Genomic DNA, 17,280 nt, shown 5'->3' with positions numbered 1-17,280 from the left:
TTCCATGGTAGGGTGGATTTGCGATTTGTACAGAGTGAACAGCTGTTTGGAAGAAAAGTAACGCCGAGAGCAAAAGAGAAAACCAAGTTTTTTAGATGCAGAGGAAGCAATATTTGTAATGTGCTTGTGCAAAGAGAGATTAGAAGTCAGGGTAATCCCCAAAAGAGATATATCATTTTGCCTAGAAATCGGAGTGTGACCAAAGATAAGCATAGGAGCAGAAGAATCCTTTTTGCGAGAAATAAGACAAGACTGAGTTTTAGAAGGATTGAAGTCAACTAAGTTGTCTTTGCCCCACTGGAGAATTACCTGGAGATTGGCATTTAAGGAATTGGTAGCAGATATTCGAGAAGTTGAAGCTGATTGAGCAGGGCACGGTTTCTCAAAATGGAAAGTGGAATACAATGTGCTATCATCGGGAAAACTATGGATAGAATTTCTGGTCAATGGAAGAAGGTCATTAATATACAAGAGGAAAAGAGTGGGGGAAAGAACTGAACCTTGGGGGACACCAGCATTAGTGGAGAAGTTAGAAGACAGAGAGCCATGTACCATCACCCTCAGTGAGCGATCAGAGAGAAAACTGGATAACGAATTACAAAAAAACAGTTGGAAAACCAAAAGGTGAAAGCTTGTTTAGAAGACCTTTATGCCAAACACAATCGAAAGCCTTTGAGATGTCAAATCGACACTGACGGAATCCATACTGCTGATCGTTGATCAGACAGGTTTCTAGGTAGTTTAAGAGTTGGTGGTTAATTGATTTCTCCATTACTTTAGAAAGAGTAGAAGTACAGTAAACCCCCGCTATTCAAGGGAGTTACGTTCCTGAGAAATGCCGCGAATACTGAGTTATGGCTCCCATAGTTATAAAGAGGTTCCATTCCAAAGTATGAAATATATAAGAAAAACTAGTCTAAAATTTTGTCTATGTATGTATTATATGTACCTTCATAATATGACTATGTACATAGACAGTACATAGTGAAATGCAAGCATATGGCATCGAAATGAAAATAAGAAACAATTTAATATTAAATGTAATATTTATTAGAAATTTCAAACAAATCTTTCAAACCAGTGGCTTTGCTAGCTAAAAAACTTATCCCGCCTGCCCTGGAATGCCTTCTTCGTGTATCTTTCTGTCTTTGTTTGTTTATTCTGTCTGTGTGAGTACAGTTTACTTGTTGAGGTTAAGTTTCATGCGCCGCCATTTGTTTATCTTTCTTATGGCTTGGTAGATTGGTGCTGTGTTTTCCTGGAAGTAATTGCAAAGATTCTTAATCACCCTCTTCTCTTGTTCAATGGGTCAGTCAATCCCCTCCCTCCTTTACAGGCTATGGTCAGTCTCTCGATGGCCGACTTTGGGTGGTGTTGGCAGCTCTTGGTCATCATTATCCTTGTTGATCCTCCAGTGCAGTGTTGCACCAATCTATGATTCCGAAGGAGTATGTTAATACTGGGACTGCATAAGTATTTCTGGCTGTGACCATGTTCCCACCATTCAGCTTTGATTTTAACAGCCTTCTCAGTCTCTGATAGTATTTCTCATTCAGGCGAGCCTTGACCTTGTGTTCTAACTGGTGGGCCTGCATCATCCTCAGATATCTGTCATGGCTTCAATTTCTTCACCGGTCTTCAGCTGGTAGTTTGGTCTGACTAGGATGAGGTAATGTCCAACTAGAATGATGTACTTGATGTAATCCATAGGTCTTGCATTTGTCTAGACCAAATTGCATCCTGATGTAAGTGCTGAACTCTTCAGTGATCCGGAGTAGCTGTTGGAGCTGATTTTCAGTCGCAGCATAGAGTTTGATGTCATCCATGTACATCAGGTGAGAGAGAATGTACAAGTTCTTCCTCCCTTTTTTTAGGGCAGTGTTTTTCAAACTTTTCTGATCATGGCCCACTTGGACAAAGCACATAACTCAGTAGCCTACTAGCCCCTCCCATAACTCACATTTAAAGATAGGTCATATTTTACCACCGGAGGTGAGCCTACAAATGCTACATCGAAGTGTAAAATTGTGGGCTTCGCATTTATTGTCAGCCCTGAACTGATTCCAACTAAAAATTAAGTCAAATGAAAATTGGAAGTTGGGATATACTGTGAATAATAGCAAAAAGTGATACAATTGTAAAGTACAGGTGACCCCTGCTTAATGCTGATAATTCATTCCTGAAAAACAGCACTAAGCGAGTGCCGTACTCCCATAAGGTAACATATGTATTTGTGAGTTGCAGTCTATTCCATAGGATATTTCCTAATCAATAATAAATGGCAGTGAAAATAGCACAAATATCAGTTAAAAATATTAAATATTCAAATTTTTGTACATACAAAATATTCTACATGTGGTAATTAACTAACTAAAATCATGAATTTATTAATCTGATGGCCCTGTGCTCTTGAGTTTTCGTATCTTCGAGCTGAAAAATGTGTCGATTTTGGGTTGTGATTTGGCCCTCTTCCTCTCATACAACATCATGTAGGGATTCGTTTCTTTCTTTAAATTTCTTATTACCTTGGCACTTCGTTCCATATCAGGGTCATTCTCCCGGAAATAATCACACATTTTTTCTAAGCGTTCAAAAGCTTCACTAAGTCTTTTTGCAGTCAGTGACTTCATCGATAGTATCCTGATCATTGTCTCCCTCAACAGCAAGCTCATGTTCTTTTATCATTTCCATTAGTTCTTCATTAGAGAAGCCATCCGTCGTTGTTGATCATCTCTTGTACATCATCATCGTCAATTTTGTCTAATCCTGCTTCTTTTCCGAGCTAAACAATTTGCATTTTAACATTTTCAATGGAATCATCAGGTTCCTGGGAATGTTTTACGCAATTCTTCCAAACTTTCTCCACACTCCATTCATGGTTTTCTGAGTCACTTCATCCCAGGCACTTGAAATGTTGTAAATGGTGGTTTTAATGTTATAGGATTTCCAAAACTCCTTTAAGCTCGGTACATTTTCAGTGTTGATGGCTTTAATAGCTTGGGAAAAGGTGTTCCTTATGTAGTATGCTTTAAATGTGGCAATTACACCTTGGTCCATTGGATGGATCAGAGATGTAGTATTTGGAGGCATGTAAAAAACTTATGTGATTGTTCAAAGTCTTCTAAGCTCTCTTTGCTTGGGTGTCCTGGCACATTGTCCATGGATCAGAATTGCTTTGTAACCAAGGTTATTTTTTGCACAATATCTTTCCACTGTGGGACAGAACTCAGCATTCCAATCAATGAAAAGTGGCCTGGTTACCCAAGCTTTTTTATTAGCCTTCCAGATTACAGGTAGGTTTGATTTAGCTAAACTTTTAAGAGCCCTTGGATTTTCGGAATGATAAACTAAAAGGGGTTTTAATTTAAAATCCCTGCAGTGTTACCATCCAACAACAAAGTTAACCGATCCTTCGCTGCTTTGTAGCCTGGCATTTTCATTTTTTTCTTCTTTCAATATGAAACTTCTTTTAGGCATTTGTTTCCAAAAAAGACCTGTTTCATCTATGTTAAAAAACTTGTTGAGAAGTATAACACCCCTCTTCAATAATTTTAACAAGTTCTTTTTTGAAAGTTTCGGCTTCTTGATCTGCACTTGCAGCTTCTCCCTGTATTGCTACGTTGTGTAGGTTATAGCACTTTATAGATCTATCAAACCAGCCCTTATTAGCGTTAAATGGTTCCACATTTTTTTTGGGGTGAGCTTTCTTCAAATCTTCATATAGGCTCTTCGCTTTTTCTTTAATAATAATAATTGAACTCAACGGAATTCTGCATTGAATATTATCTTCAATAAAATGATTTAGAAGTTTCTCCATTTCAATCATAACAACTGGCCTAGCCCTAGTCAATTTAGTTGCCTACAGGGGAACAGCTGTTTTTCCAGCTGCTAAAATTGATTCTTTATTTTATATAATTGTTCTTACAGTTGAACCTGCCAGCCTAAATTATTGCACCCATCCACTTGTCGTTGACTGGAATCGATTCTCTTCAAAACTTCTAATTTAATTTTCAAACTCAATGTTTTTCTTACCTTTCCAGTCTTTGTACCGCATCCAGATGTTGTTGCTTTTTCATTCTTATCTGCCATAACTCTCTGAAAATGTAACTGTGTTGCACTGATTGTGATATGATATTAAAGTACAATAAACTTGTTTGTTTGTTATTTGGTTTTTAGGAGCATTAGCAACTAAGGCCATATTGCTCCGGGATATGCAGTGGTCATTCCCTGACCTTTCTGCATCCTCCGTATTTGGTGGTGACGGGCTCGAACCCTGGTCTAATCAAGAAGCGTGTGCTTCGCACTGCTGCTCCTTCCCACCTGGCTACGGAGGCGCCTACAATAAACTGTCTGTATGTACTGAATGATGACTAGAATTCCTCTGGCAAGTGAGCTGAAGACAGTGAAGTGTTTTATTTATCTGAAAAGTTTGATTTTACCGCAAGGTAAAATCAAATGGTTGTACTGTAATCCTTTATTGCACAAAAAGTACTGTAATTAATTATGGTGTGAGTCATGGAGAATGTTTTCTGCTTCAAATGGAAAATATTCCATCTGGAAATAATGTCAAGTCGTGTGAAGACAGTAACAATAGGTGTTTTATTCTGAGAAGTCCCATATAGTAAAATCAAACAGAGAAGTTACCCTTTATGTTACTGAAAGTAATTTGTTACAGTGGGGAAATGTAAAGTTCTTCTAACAGATGTATTTGCCAATATTCCCAAAGGGGATAATCTGAAGGCAATGCAACTTAGAAGACAGAATGGAGTACATAAGGCCATTTGGACAGTGAAACAAACAAATTTTCTGTACTTCGGGATAACCACACAGTCAGAGGAGTTCAGAAGATAAGAGAATACAAGAAACAGCACTGCATTTAGCACTCATGGGGTTGATTGTGTGAAAAACCTTTTCACACGTTATAGTTCCCACAGTAAAACAAAATAAGAGATAGGGAGTAAATCTATTTTTGAATAGGGGATATCTTTCTATTACAGGTGAAAACAGTAACTGCAGACTTCGTAACAGCATATGACACTGGATGGTAAATTTTTTCAGCTTGTATACTAAAAAAGAATTTCTCCCTTGAAACTTTGTGATAACGTCAAATCCACACCAAGAAAATAGAGCATATTGAAAGTTTCAATTTTGTACATAGAGTAGAAATTATAAAATTAATTAGTTAATTTCACAGTGGCTATTTTCTCCTTTTGCAAAAAAAAAAAAAAAGGCTTAAAAACGGACTGGACTGAAACAGGGTTTGCCAAAAGTTCAATCTGTGTGCTAGTAAAACAAATTATACAAATAGCATTACAGTGAGTCACTATAACTGTGACAGTGTCATAATGAGATACAGGTTATAATATAAGAACAGCGTTATAGCGAATTAGCATAAAGCAAACCGCGTTATAATGAGGGCCTGCTGTATATAATTATTTATTCAAGGAATTAAGTGGGTACATAAAAAAAAGAACAAAATATACTATATAAATTAATGTGAAGAATGGCACTGCTTAATTTCAGACACCAGTAAAGGTATATCTGGTTCCAGGCTGGAGAGTTTTAATATCATATCCGGCTCCACGTTTAGCCAATTTCTGTTCTTTGTTTTTAGACTCACAAGTGTTGAAAAACTAACTTCGCAGTTATAAGTTGAGGGGAATAGCAATAAGTACTTCAGTGCTACATCAGTGAGTCCAGGATATTCCAACTGTATGTGGAGCCAAAAGTCCATCAAACTTTTTTCCCTAAACAAACTTCAATGACAGATCTGAAGCTAGTTCGACAAGATTGTCTATCTCTTTTGATGAAAGCTTCCCCTTGATGTTTTTTATGTATTTCATGCATGTAAAAGGATTCCTGATCCACTCAAATCCTGTTTCTGGTTCTGGAAAATATTTTTTGAACTGGTTGCAAAGGCCTCGTAAGTGCTCTTTCAAGTCTTTGATGATCATATCAGAAATTTTTTTTCGCCAGACGTCATCAAGAAATCATTCAGCGTAGTAAAACTCTCAAAGTCTTGTTTGTTGAGGTGTTTCTGCCATAGTTCCATTTTCATACATATTGCTCTTACTTTATCTTGAACATTAAAGATGGTGACATCTTTTCCTTGCAAAATAAGGTTCAAACCATTCAAGATGCTAAATATATTGGCTAGGTATGCCAGTTGAGCAAGCCAGGAGATATTATGCATGCGATTGGAAAGGTGGCACTGCTTACTTGACATTCTCTATCACAGACTGCTCTACCTCCATGATAGAAAATGTTAAGTGGCACTGCTCACTTGACATTCTCTATCATGGAGGTAGATTTTGATCTTGTCTCGCAATTCAAAGGAACGGGTAAGTACTTTTCCATGCGAAAGCCAGCGAACTTCAGTATAAAATAGAAGTTGTGTGTGTTCGCTACCCATTTCATCACATAATATTTTAAAAATATGTGCATTCAAAGGGCGACCTTTGATGTGGTTTATAATTTTTACTGCTTCATTCATAACTGTTTTAAGGCCATTTGACATATTTTTAGCAACAAGTTGTTCACGATGAATGCTGCAGCGCGTTGCTGTTACCAATGGTGCAACAGATTTAACGCATGCAGAGAGGCCCTTCCTTTCGCCAGTCATTGCCGCAGTGCTGTCAGTGCAAAGACCGACACATTGTGTCCAATCGACTTTATTACTTATCAGAAGATCACTTAATACTTTGAAAATATCTGCTCCTATAGTCCTACCAGGCAGGGTTCGGCAGAATAAAAATTCATTGTGTACTTTTCCTAAATATTCATATTTGACATATACAAGAAGATGAGCTTCACCAACCAAATCGGTAGACTCATCAAGTTGAAGCGAAAAGTACATACTCTGATGTAATCACGATAACAACATTTCACATTTTCAGCCATACATGTTATTCGACGTTTAATTGTGTCATTAGAAAGGGGTACTTTTGAAATAGCATTCTTTGCTTTTTCCCAAGCATAAACTTTGCCATTAATTTTGCAGCAGGTTTTATCAAGTTTTCTGCTACAGTGTGATCTTTCAAGCACCTAGCCACCAGTAGTGATACTCTGTATGAAGCCTCTGTAGTGTTGGTATTTTCTCCACCAGCAGCAATAAAATGCATTAGATTCTTATTGCATTTGTTCTGAAAAAAATTGCAGAGGCTTTCCAATGTACTACTTGTGTTTAGTTTTGAAATGATGCTTTAATTTGGAGAATTTCATTACCTCATTGGAAAGAGTTTCGTAACACAAAACACAGTGTGGGCTGGGATCTTCTTTATCTCCTATCCAGGAAAATCCCAATTTTAAAAAAATCAGTGTTATACATGTTGGTTCTCCATTTTGCCATGGTTGCTTCTAGGAAGTGTATTAGTGTCAGGTTGGCTCTGTAGCTGTTCAGTGTCTTTACTTTTGTTTTTCTTTCCAACTGTCGTTTTATTGTCTTGTTGATCACTGATCATTGCAACACCCACGTTTGAGAATTTTTTTCACAGTCATCATTTTCGCGAACAGGATAATAATCATTTGCATTAAGCATATTTTTGTCTTGATTGTTTATTGTATTCTCACTGTTTTGCACATGTTTATCTTGACTGTCCCGCTATTTAGCATTTTTTTTTTTCACTATTCTCTTCACAACTTTCACCAGCTTTGCGCTTCAAAGTACCAGTTTTAATCCAGCGTTCCATATTATTCCTAAAAAATATTTATTTTATTTAAATGAATAGGGATAGTTAAATAAGTAAAATTTAATAAACCAAATTTTAATTAATAGATTTATAGTGAGTATTGACACGCGTAAACTCTCAATCCTCTCAAACATGAGATGCAAACAGACAGCTATTCCCAACTACGCTTCCGGCGACACTGATAAAAGCAATGATGCGGTATGCACAACTGGATACCGCATGGTTTTCTCACTATACGATGGAAACACCTTCGTATCTGGTGCGAGCACACAAACATCTGGCCACAGTGCAGGGGATCCCGGGCCACAAGCTACTCGGTCCACCAGAAACCCGGACCCTGTCGGGCGCATGACACAAATATAAATGCGCCAAAAATAAACAGCACTTAGCATGAAGTGACCAGAACAAATTTTAATTAATAGACTTACAGTGAGTATTGACACGTGTAAACCCTTTCAAACAGACAACTATTCTCAACTATGCTTCCGGCGACACTGATAAAAACAATGATGCAGTATGCGCAGTAAGCATGGCACAAATGGATACCACATGGTTTTCTCACTATACAATGCAAACACCTTCCTATCTGGTGCGAGCACATGAATGTCTGGGGCCATAGCACAGGAAATCATATACAGTCAGGGTATCCTGGGACACGAGCTACTCGGTCCACCCGAAACCTGGACCCTGTCAGGCACATGACACAAATATAAACATGGCAAACATAAACAGCACTTAGCATGAAGTGACCAGAACAAATATTTATTTAGTAATAAAATTTGCGGCCCACCAATGGGCCACACTTTGAGAAAGACTGTTTTAGAGTATATCTGTATTTGCTGTTATTGAGCATGGTGGACAGTGGGTTGAGTGCTAAACAGAACCATAGTGGGCTCAGGGCATCTCCCTGGAAGATTCCTCTTCAGACAGGTATCGGTCTGGTTGTGACGTTCTCGACTTTGATGCTTGTTCTCCATTTTGCCATGGTTTCTTCTAGGAAGTGTATTAGTGTCAGGTTGGCTCTGTAGCTGTTCAGTGTCTCTATCAGCCAACTATGGAGCACGGTGTCGAAGGCCTAGCAGTAGTCGATGTATGCCATGTACATGTTGGGCCTACAACTATCTTATTATTAATAGCAATGCTTTTGAATAAAATATTTTTTTGCTGGTTTTTATGTCAAGAGGTTATAAAAAAAAGCTGAAAGTAATGAACCATACACAAATGGTCAGTTAACACAAACTTAATTTGATAAAATCTGCTTAGAATAGTACAGCAGAAACTGGCACTTTGCCAACATAGTACAGCACTACCTATTATTTATTGCATGATGAATATAATGTTGTTTTTATTAAAAAAATCAAATCCTCTAAAAAGTTTTCAAAGAGAAAATATATATATTTTAAATTGACTGTAAATTAACTCACAATTTTGATTCCTAGAGTAAAAACTGTCTTCACTGAAAATTTTTTATTGTTTCTTCTTAGTAATTTTTGCAGATCTGTACCAAAACATTCCATCACTAAGAAGCGATACTTCTTATTCTGATATTCAAATGATCCTGATCCAAAAATTTTAGGCACACCCAAATAATCTATGTTATTTTGCTTTATCCATTTATCAACTGGAAAAAAATAACAAGTAAAATTTAAAAGCATTTCTTTTTAAATCCCAAAGAATAAAATCAAAGTATTAACAATGAGTATTGTTGAATCTAACAATATAATTAGACATTCTCTTCACTGCTGTTGTTAGTTTTAAACCATATCTGCAACTTAGGCCGTATTGTGCCATTGTATATTATGTCTGTACAAGTGTGGGTATGTGAGCCAATCTGCATGTTCTATGGGCTAAAAAATTCATAATAACAACTACTCTGTGGGGAGCTACTCCTCTGCCTGAGACCAGTTAACCACAGCCCTAATTGAAAAGGTCTTTAGAAATTTCTCTAGTGACTTGACTCAAACCCCACTATACTGTCACAGAGGACTTAGAAATTATGAATGAACATGTTTTTCCATTTGGTTTGACTGCATTCTTTTTACAAAAGAAAAGTTATTTCCTAATAAAATTATAAGTTACTGTTACCATTACAAAAATCTTGCTAACATGATTTGCTACTACTGTTACTACCACCTGTTTCTAAAGAAAACAATGCCAACTGGAAAATGAAACAAGTTTTCCTCTTATAAAATAAAAATTTCTGAAATTTTTCCAAGGTAAAATTTTGGTTACATTATTTCAAATTTCTGGTTACATTATACAAATTTCTATCAGTAATTGTTATAAACTTAATTTTATGCCAGAAAACTGCTTTAAGTTTACAACAATTACTGATAGAAATTTGTTCTAGCAGGAGTTTCTGCTAAATCAAACCCATATTATGTACAGTACTTAGGCATCAACATTGGTTTCATTGCATTTTTAAAAATATGTAAATCTAAGTTGAAAATGAATGTTACTTTAAAAATAACAAAGGAATTTAACTGGAATTTAACTTGAGTAACTTTTAAATTCCAATATTCTGTGCTTTTCTTTAAATCAATTGGTAAATATACTGTTGCTAACAACAGGATTAAAATTAAGAGGATGATGCCAATTTATTAGAGAATCTAGCTTTCTAATATTCGTGCCTCTGTCCAAAGCAAATAAAATAACCAATAGTGTATTAGGTCATGTGGTAGAACAGACCTATAAGGGGTACACAATGATGCCATTAAAGGTGTGCTGTGGGAAAGCAAACAGAATCAGCAAATTTACAAGAGGCATAACCACAGGGATGCTTGTGCAGTAGTAGAGCTCACTCCTTTACTGATGGAGACAATGTCTAACATCTTTAATCAGTGGTTTTGGACAACTAAACCAGTATTGAGAAGAACAGGTCTCACCAGAAGATGCTCCACAATTAGGGATGTAAATACCTAGCAAAAACTCGTATACAAAAATTGGAAACAAACATACATTGCAGACATCATCAAAACCTTCAACACTGGCTGCCAAGAACCCACTTCCACCAATGTATAATGTAGGAGCTAAGAACAGTGGATCTATGCAGCTGCATGTCAATTAATGATGGGCATAATGGGCATTTCTATTATCAATTATGTATTTTTGAGTCCAAAATACATAACTGAGTCAGTGTAAGATGAAATGGCCATATATATGGCCAGTTCATTCCACTTTGCCTCAAGCCACTCTGTACTTAGTGGAGCACACTGGAATTATATAACAAGGCCAGACAAATCACAGTTGTTGTTGTTTTGGTTTTTAGGAGCATTAGCAACTAAGGCAATATTGCTCCAGGGATATGCGGTGGTCATTCCCTGACCTTTCCGCATCCTCCGTATTTGGTGGGCATGGGCTAGAACCCCGGTCTAATCAAGAAGCGTGTGCTACGCACTGCTGCTCCTGCCCACCTGGCTACGGAGGCGCCACAAATCACAGTGCACAATGCTTGATCCTGAATGACACATAAGGGTATAGATGAAGCGACACGAAACAACAGATCCCACTATTTCATGTGGCTCCCAAATGCATCCTCCCGAGTGCAGGCCACTACTGTGTTCTTGAGTGGGGAATGTTTTCATGGCATAGCACTGCTTTTCTCATTACTCTAGAGCAGTGGTTCTCAAGTGCAGCCATGATGGCCAAATGCGGCAACCAAGACATTTCCGTGTGGCCACCAGACAATTTTCATAAATATCAAATACAAATTTTTTTATTTATTAAATTTCAACACAATAAAATATCTTATGGACTTTTCTAAAAGTGATATTCAAAGGTATGAGATATGACTGTTATTATTATATCTAGTAATAATTACTAGATTTATTACGTTTCATGCGGCCTCCAGCTAAATCTCGTGGCCATTTTTTCAGCCACCATAAAAAAAAAAACATGAGAACCACCGCTCTAGAGGGTCCAATCATCTTCTGAATGTATCTAAACATTCTTCAGGACTAAAATCATCCCAGTAATGCTGATATATCCATATGGTAAAGCCACAACCCATGGCATGAAATTGTGTAGGAATGACATGCAGAACACTGTAGCAAAAGTGTTCTACATACTCCAGTGGAATCAGAACACTTGTCACTATTATGTATTGTTGTACACAGCTAGTCACCAAACATGAATCTATCAAAGATCTGCGAGATCATTCAGCACACCTAATGAAATCCATGACATGCAGAACTGCTGTCATCATCAATGCTAAATGTAGATCTACAGTGGCAGGCAAAAAAAACTGCATCACTTGTGAATTGTGCAAATAATGCGTTTTGTGCTGCATTGTGGGTTGCAAAAATGTTCGAAATGCATTTGTTAGATGGGATACAGTGAAACTTCTCCTAACGGACACCTCTCGTTAACGGACATCTCTCTACAACGGACATTTTCAAATTCCCCAACTCACCTCCATTGGTTTTAACGTGTTTTCAGCTTCTGTCTAGCGGACGTTCTCTGTAACGGATGCGGACAGTCAATCTGCACTGTTTCGTTTAGATTAGCACTTAATTTGATCTCCCCATAACGGACAGCAGGCGAGCTCACGGCCCTTTTTCTAGGAACTTTTCTTCCACGTATTGCCTCGATTGTGTGTTTATTTTCTATTTCCGATTCTCTGAATTTTATCAAGGTTTACGTCACGGTTCTAAACCCTTTTTCAAGAATTTTAAGGCACATGTAAAACTTCTGATGAATTTGGTGTGTGCATGGGGGGGGGATATGGTCGGCCTTTCGTCTTTTCAGTTTCAGTTTTGTTCAGTTTCGTGTGAAGTGCACAATGTCTTCTTGTAAACATTTAACTTTAAAAGATAAAGTCGAACTCATTAATGCGTATGATTGGCAAAAAAATAGTGTTCGCAATCTCGCTGCAAAATTCAAAATCGGGAAGACGCAGCAGGTAAGCGACATCCTAAAGAAAAAAAATGAACTGCTCAAACAATTTTGACAACACGGAAATGATCAGGTTCAAAAATCATTCCTGAAAACTGTTGGACTTCAAATTGTTACGTATGAGTGGTTTTGTCGCGAACGTGCTAAAAAAATTCCTATTAATGGGCCTATTATTAGGGAAAAGGCTTTGGAGGTTGCAAAATCTATGGGAGTAAATGAGTTCAAAGCTTCTGTGGGATGGCTAGACAAGTTCAAAACTCGGCATAAAATTTCTTGGAAAACCATAAGTGGTGAAGGTGGATCTGTTGATACTGGGGTTGTAACAGAGTGGACCGTCAAATTGGAAGATTTATGTCGTGATTTTGAAGCTAAGGATATTCACAACTGTGACGAAACAGGGTTGTTTTTTAAAGCTCTTCCTGAAAAAACAATGAGTCTAAAAAACGAAAAGTGCCAGGGCGAAAAAATTTCTAAGGAACGCTTGACTGTACTATTGTGTACAAATATGCTGGGAGATTTTGAACAACCTCTTGTTATAGGAAAACCACAAAATCCTCGTTGTTTCAAGGGCATAAAGTTGAATCTTTTGAATGTTGACTGAAAGTCTAATAAAAAAGCGTGGATGACACGAGATATCATGAGCGAATGGATAAGTCACTTTAGCCAAAACACGATTCGTCAAAACAGAAAAATTATTCTTTTCATGGATAATGCTGCATCTCACCCACACACTGAATTGTCCAACATTCAAATCGTTTTTCTGCCACCAAACACATCTGCAGAGTGTCAGCCCTTGGATAAAGGGATAATAAAATATTTTAAACTTCACTACAGAAAACGTGTTTTAAGACATCTCATTGCAAAAATGAACGATGTAACATGTGCGAGTGACCTTGCAAAGAAAATCAGCATCCTAGATGCGATTCAATGGATTTCCTGTTCAGTAAACGCAATTAGAAAACAAACTGTCGTGAACTGTTTTGTAAAGTCTGGCTTCTCAAACGCAAAAATTGAAGTTGTGAACAGCAATGTGGAGCACCAAGAAGAACAAGAACTTCAACATCTATTGATAATGTACGATACTTCCGCTACAAGTGACCCTGGCTACAAAGATATAGACTCGAACCTCACTGCAGAAGATGGTGCTCTAGATATCAACGACATTATCATCGATATTTTTCAAGAAGTTCCTCATGAGGATGAAGAAATGGAAGGAGGTCATTCTGTCGAAGAACATATTAATGACGAACCAACGATGAAAATAGAAGAAGTGCTCATACAAATCAATCGTTTAAAAATGTTTTTCGCCGCTGAAGAAGATACTGAAGGACTTTTGATGGTTTCTTCACTCCAAACAAATGTTAAAAACAAAATTATCAGCCGGAAGAAGGTGCAGAAGAAAATAAGTGATTACTGTATGTATTTTTCTTAAGATAAAATCATAATATGCATAGCACAATTGTATGTATATTATTTACAAAAATATTGTGCAAAATCTGTATACAATTTAATTTAACATTAAACGTTTAACGATTTTACTTTATCTCGTGTATGTAATTGTATATTATTTACAAAAATATTGTTCAAAATCTGTATATATTTTAATTTAATTTTATATTAAACGATTTTTCTTTCTTTATTTTATTTTTTTTTTCTCCCTCAGACTTCTTGTTAGCGGACACCTCTCTCTAACGGACACATTTTCGTTCCCCATGGCTGTCCGTTAAAGGGAAGTTTCACTGTATATATCTCTGTGAATGAAATCCAATAAAAATATTCCACTCGATATACCTAATTACTATAAATATCTTCCCAAAAAGGGTAAGATGCGTAATTAATGGAAATATGAGAAATCATGCCAATGGCAATCATGACAACCAAACATACATTTTATTGCATTTACATGTACAAACTGAAATGGCAAGTTAACGTAATAGTATTATGTACTGTAAATCAGCAAAATAAGTCCTCAATATTTTGTTGTTCCTCCTCAAGCTGCAATTACAGCCTTGCAACGATCTGGCATTGAGTTTATCAACTTCTGGATATACGGCTGCCCAATTTCGTGGTACCACACCATTACCATTAAGATTCATCTGCTCTCCTGCAGATGAATCTTACTTGTTGGCTTCTTCTGAGCAATTTTAGATGACATTATGTACCAGCAATAGGGTTCAAATGTGGACTGTTGCTGGGCCAGTCCAACACAGTGATGCCATCATTTCTGAGATATGACTGCACCTTAAGGGAGAAAAATGAGGGAAAACACTGGTGTATGTTTTAAGCCTTGTGAGACAAGAAGACAAACTTATCGTTAAATCTAAATAGCATAAAACTTACCAATTTTGCTGTGTGGCAAGGTGCTGAGTCCTGTTGAAAATGCAGTTTTGGATGTCTGTGTGGTGATCCCTAATAATGGGTTTCAGGCACTCCTCCAAGATAGCAGTGTAGGTTTCTGCATTCACCATTTCCGTTAATAAACTTAATTTGCCCCACCCCTTTGCTTGTTATGCATTGCCAGACCATCTGACCGGTGGGTAACTTTACAGTCGGTGTTATGAAGTCAGGATGGTATGCCTCCAATTTTCGTCTTCTGACATATCGCCTCCCATCCAAGCCATGCAGGTTGAATTTCGATTCGTCAGAAAAGATGGTGTCCCATTGCTCTTTTGTCCATGAAACATGCATTTTAGCCCAAGCAAGTTGCTTCTTCCTTATGGATGTCAGATGAATTAATGAGGCTAGTGACAGAGAAGAAGAATGTATGGGATGCATATAAAGTATCAGGCAATACAGAAGCATATGGCAGGTATAAACTAGTCTGTAATCAAGTCACAAAGGAGGTTAGGCAGGCAAAGGTAGATTATGAGAAATCTTTGACAAAGGATGCAAAGAAAAACAGCAAAGAGTTCTTTACTTATATAAACTCTAGAAGGAAAGGGATGAATCAGATTGGACCACTTAACATAGATGGGTTGACTATTGATGATCATGCTCAGGTAGCTGATAAACTGAATGAGTATTTTGCATCTACATTCACACACGAGTTATTCAATGAGGGGAGAGCCAGAAGTTTATCAAACACTAACAGGGAGCTAAGTGATTTTATAATAACTGAGAGCAAAGTAGAGGAGAAATTGTTAAAGTTAAACATAATGAAGCACCTGGGGTGGATGGGATCTATCCAGTTATATTAAAGGAGGCAGCAAAGGAAGTAAGCAAACCCTTAGCCATAATTATGAGGGCTTCCTTGGACTCAGGGGAGGATCCCATGGACTGGAGGTGTGCAAGTGTATCATCAATTCACAAAGGAGGTTCAAAAGGTGACACAAGTAACTATAGACCTGTTAGTTTAACTTGTGTTCTGCAGAAAATAATGGAATCAGTGGTTAAAGAAGCATTGCAGGATCATCTAGACAAGACTACAGTAATAGTTAAGCCACAGCATGGGTTTGTCAAAGGGAAGTCTTGTCTGACCAATTTGATAGCTTGCTATGATGTGATCACAAAGGAACTGAATGCCAAAAATAATTTTAATATCATATACTTAGATTTCAGGAAAGCTTTTGATACTGTTGCACATGGAAGACTGCTGTACAAATTGGAGAGGTATAGCATCAAGGGTAAGCTGCTACAATGGATAAAGGGATGGTTGAGTGGGAGACAAAAGAGTAGTAATCAATGGACACTGCCCTTCGTGGACAATGTTATCAGTGGAGTTCCCCAGGGTTCGGTGTTGGGCCCATTGTTGTTTTGTATATTTATCAATGATATTGATGAAGGTATATCAGGTTTAATGTCCAAGTTTGCAGATGATACAAAGGTTGGCAAGGTTGTTAACGACAGTAATGACAGTATGCTACTCCAACTGGATCTAGATAAGTTGGGAAAATGGGCTGAGAAGTGACAACTGGAGTTTAACATTGACAAATGCAAAGTACTGCATATGGGTAGCAATATCCAAAGAGAAACATACCAACTGTGTGGTAGTACACTCAGGGAAGTGGAAAGTGAAAAAGACCTGGGGGGTAATTGTGCAGCCAAATATGAAGTTTGCTGGGCAGTGCAGACGGGCTGCCAGGTCAGGTCATGGAGTCTTGTCAATGATATATAGGAATTTCGCTAGCAGGGACAGGGAGGTGATAATCCCGTTATACAAGACATACAAGTCAGGCCACACCTAGAGTACTGTGTACAGGTCTGGAGGCCTCATTTTAAGAAGGATGTAGAGTTGCTAGAACGAGTACAAAGAAGGGCAACAAGATTGGGGAGGGGAACAAAGGGGTGCTCTTACCAAGAAAGGCTTACGTTCTGCAAATTGCAGCACCTGGAGAGTAGGCACCTGCGAGGTGATCTGATTGAGGTGTATAAGGCCTTGAATGGGTTGAGCAAGCTGAATGCTGATGGGATTCTTCATCTTGCTCAGACTAAGAACCTGAGGGGACCGGGTTTCAAATTGAGGAAAGATAGTTGTAGAACAGATGTGCGAAATTTGGCTTTAGAAAGCGGGTAGTTGATTGGTGGAACAGGCTTCTATCTTTTGTTGTGGAAGTTAATAGCCTAAATAAATTTAAGGCTGAGCTGGACAGGCATAAACTAATGGAGGGATGAAATGGGAGGGGTTTTTTTTTTTTTTTTTTTTGGCCGATGCTGCATAAGCTTGCTTTCTTGCATCGTATGCCTCTACTAATGCTAATGC

The 17,280-nt window shown here is 37.6% G+C and overlaps 1 protein-coding gene across 2 annotated transcripts in view; it reads right to left on the bottom strand.

The window, feature by feature from the left end:
- Nucleotides 1-17,280, bottom strand: part of LOC150077116 (serine/threonine-protein kinase VRK1-like) — a 132,542-nt gene that overhangs the window by 44,011 nt on the left and 71,251 nt on the right. For both annotated transcript variants that reach the window (XM_090386328.1, XM_090386327.1), the window contains one exon: nt 9,113-9,309. In XM_090386328.1, coding sequence (XP_090242454.1) covers nt 9,113-9,309 — 197 coding nt within the window. The remainder of the gene's footprint in view (nt 1-9,112; nt 9,310-17,280) is intronic.

This window comes from Mastigoproctus giganteus, chromosome 12 (assembly GCF_048544385.1).
Source record: "Mastigoproctus giganteus isolate SK-2022 chromosome 12, ASM4854438v1, whole genome shotgun sequence".
NCBI lineage: Eukaryota > Metazoa > Arthropoda > Arachnida > Uropygi > Thelyphonidae > Mastigoproctus > Mastigoproctus giganteus.
Note: the sequence above shows the minus strand (reverse complement) of the source record. Positions and strands in the feature narration are given on the sequence as shown.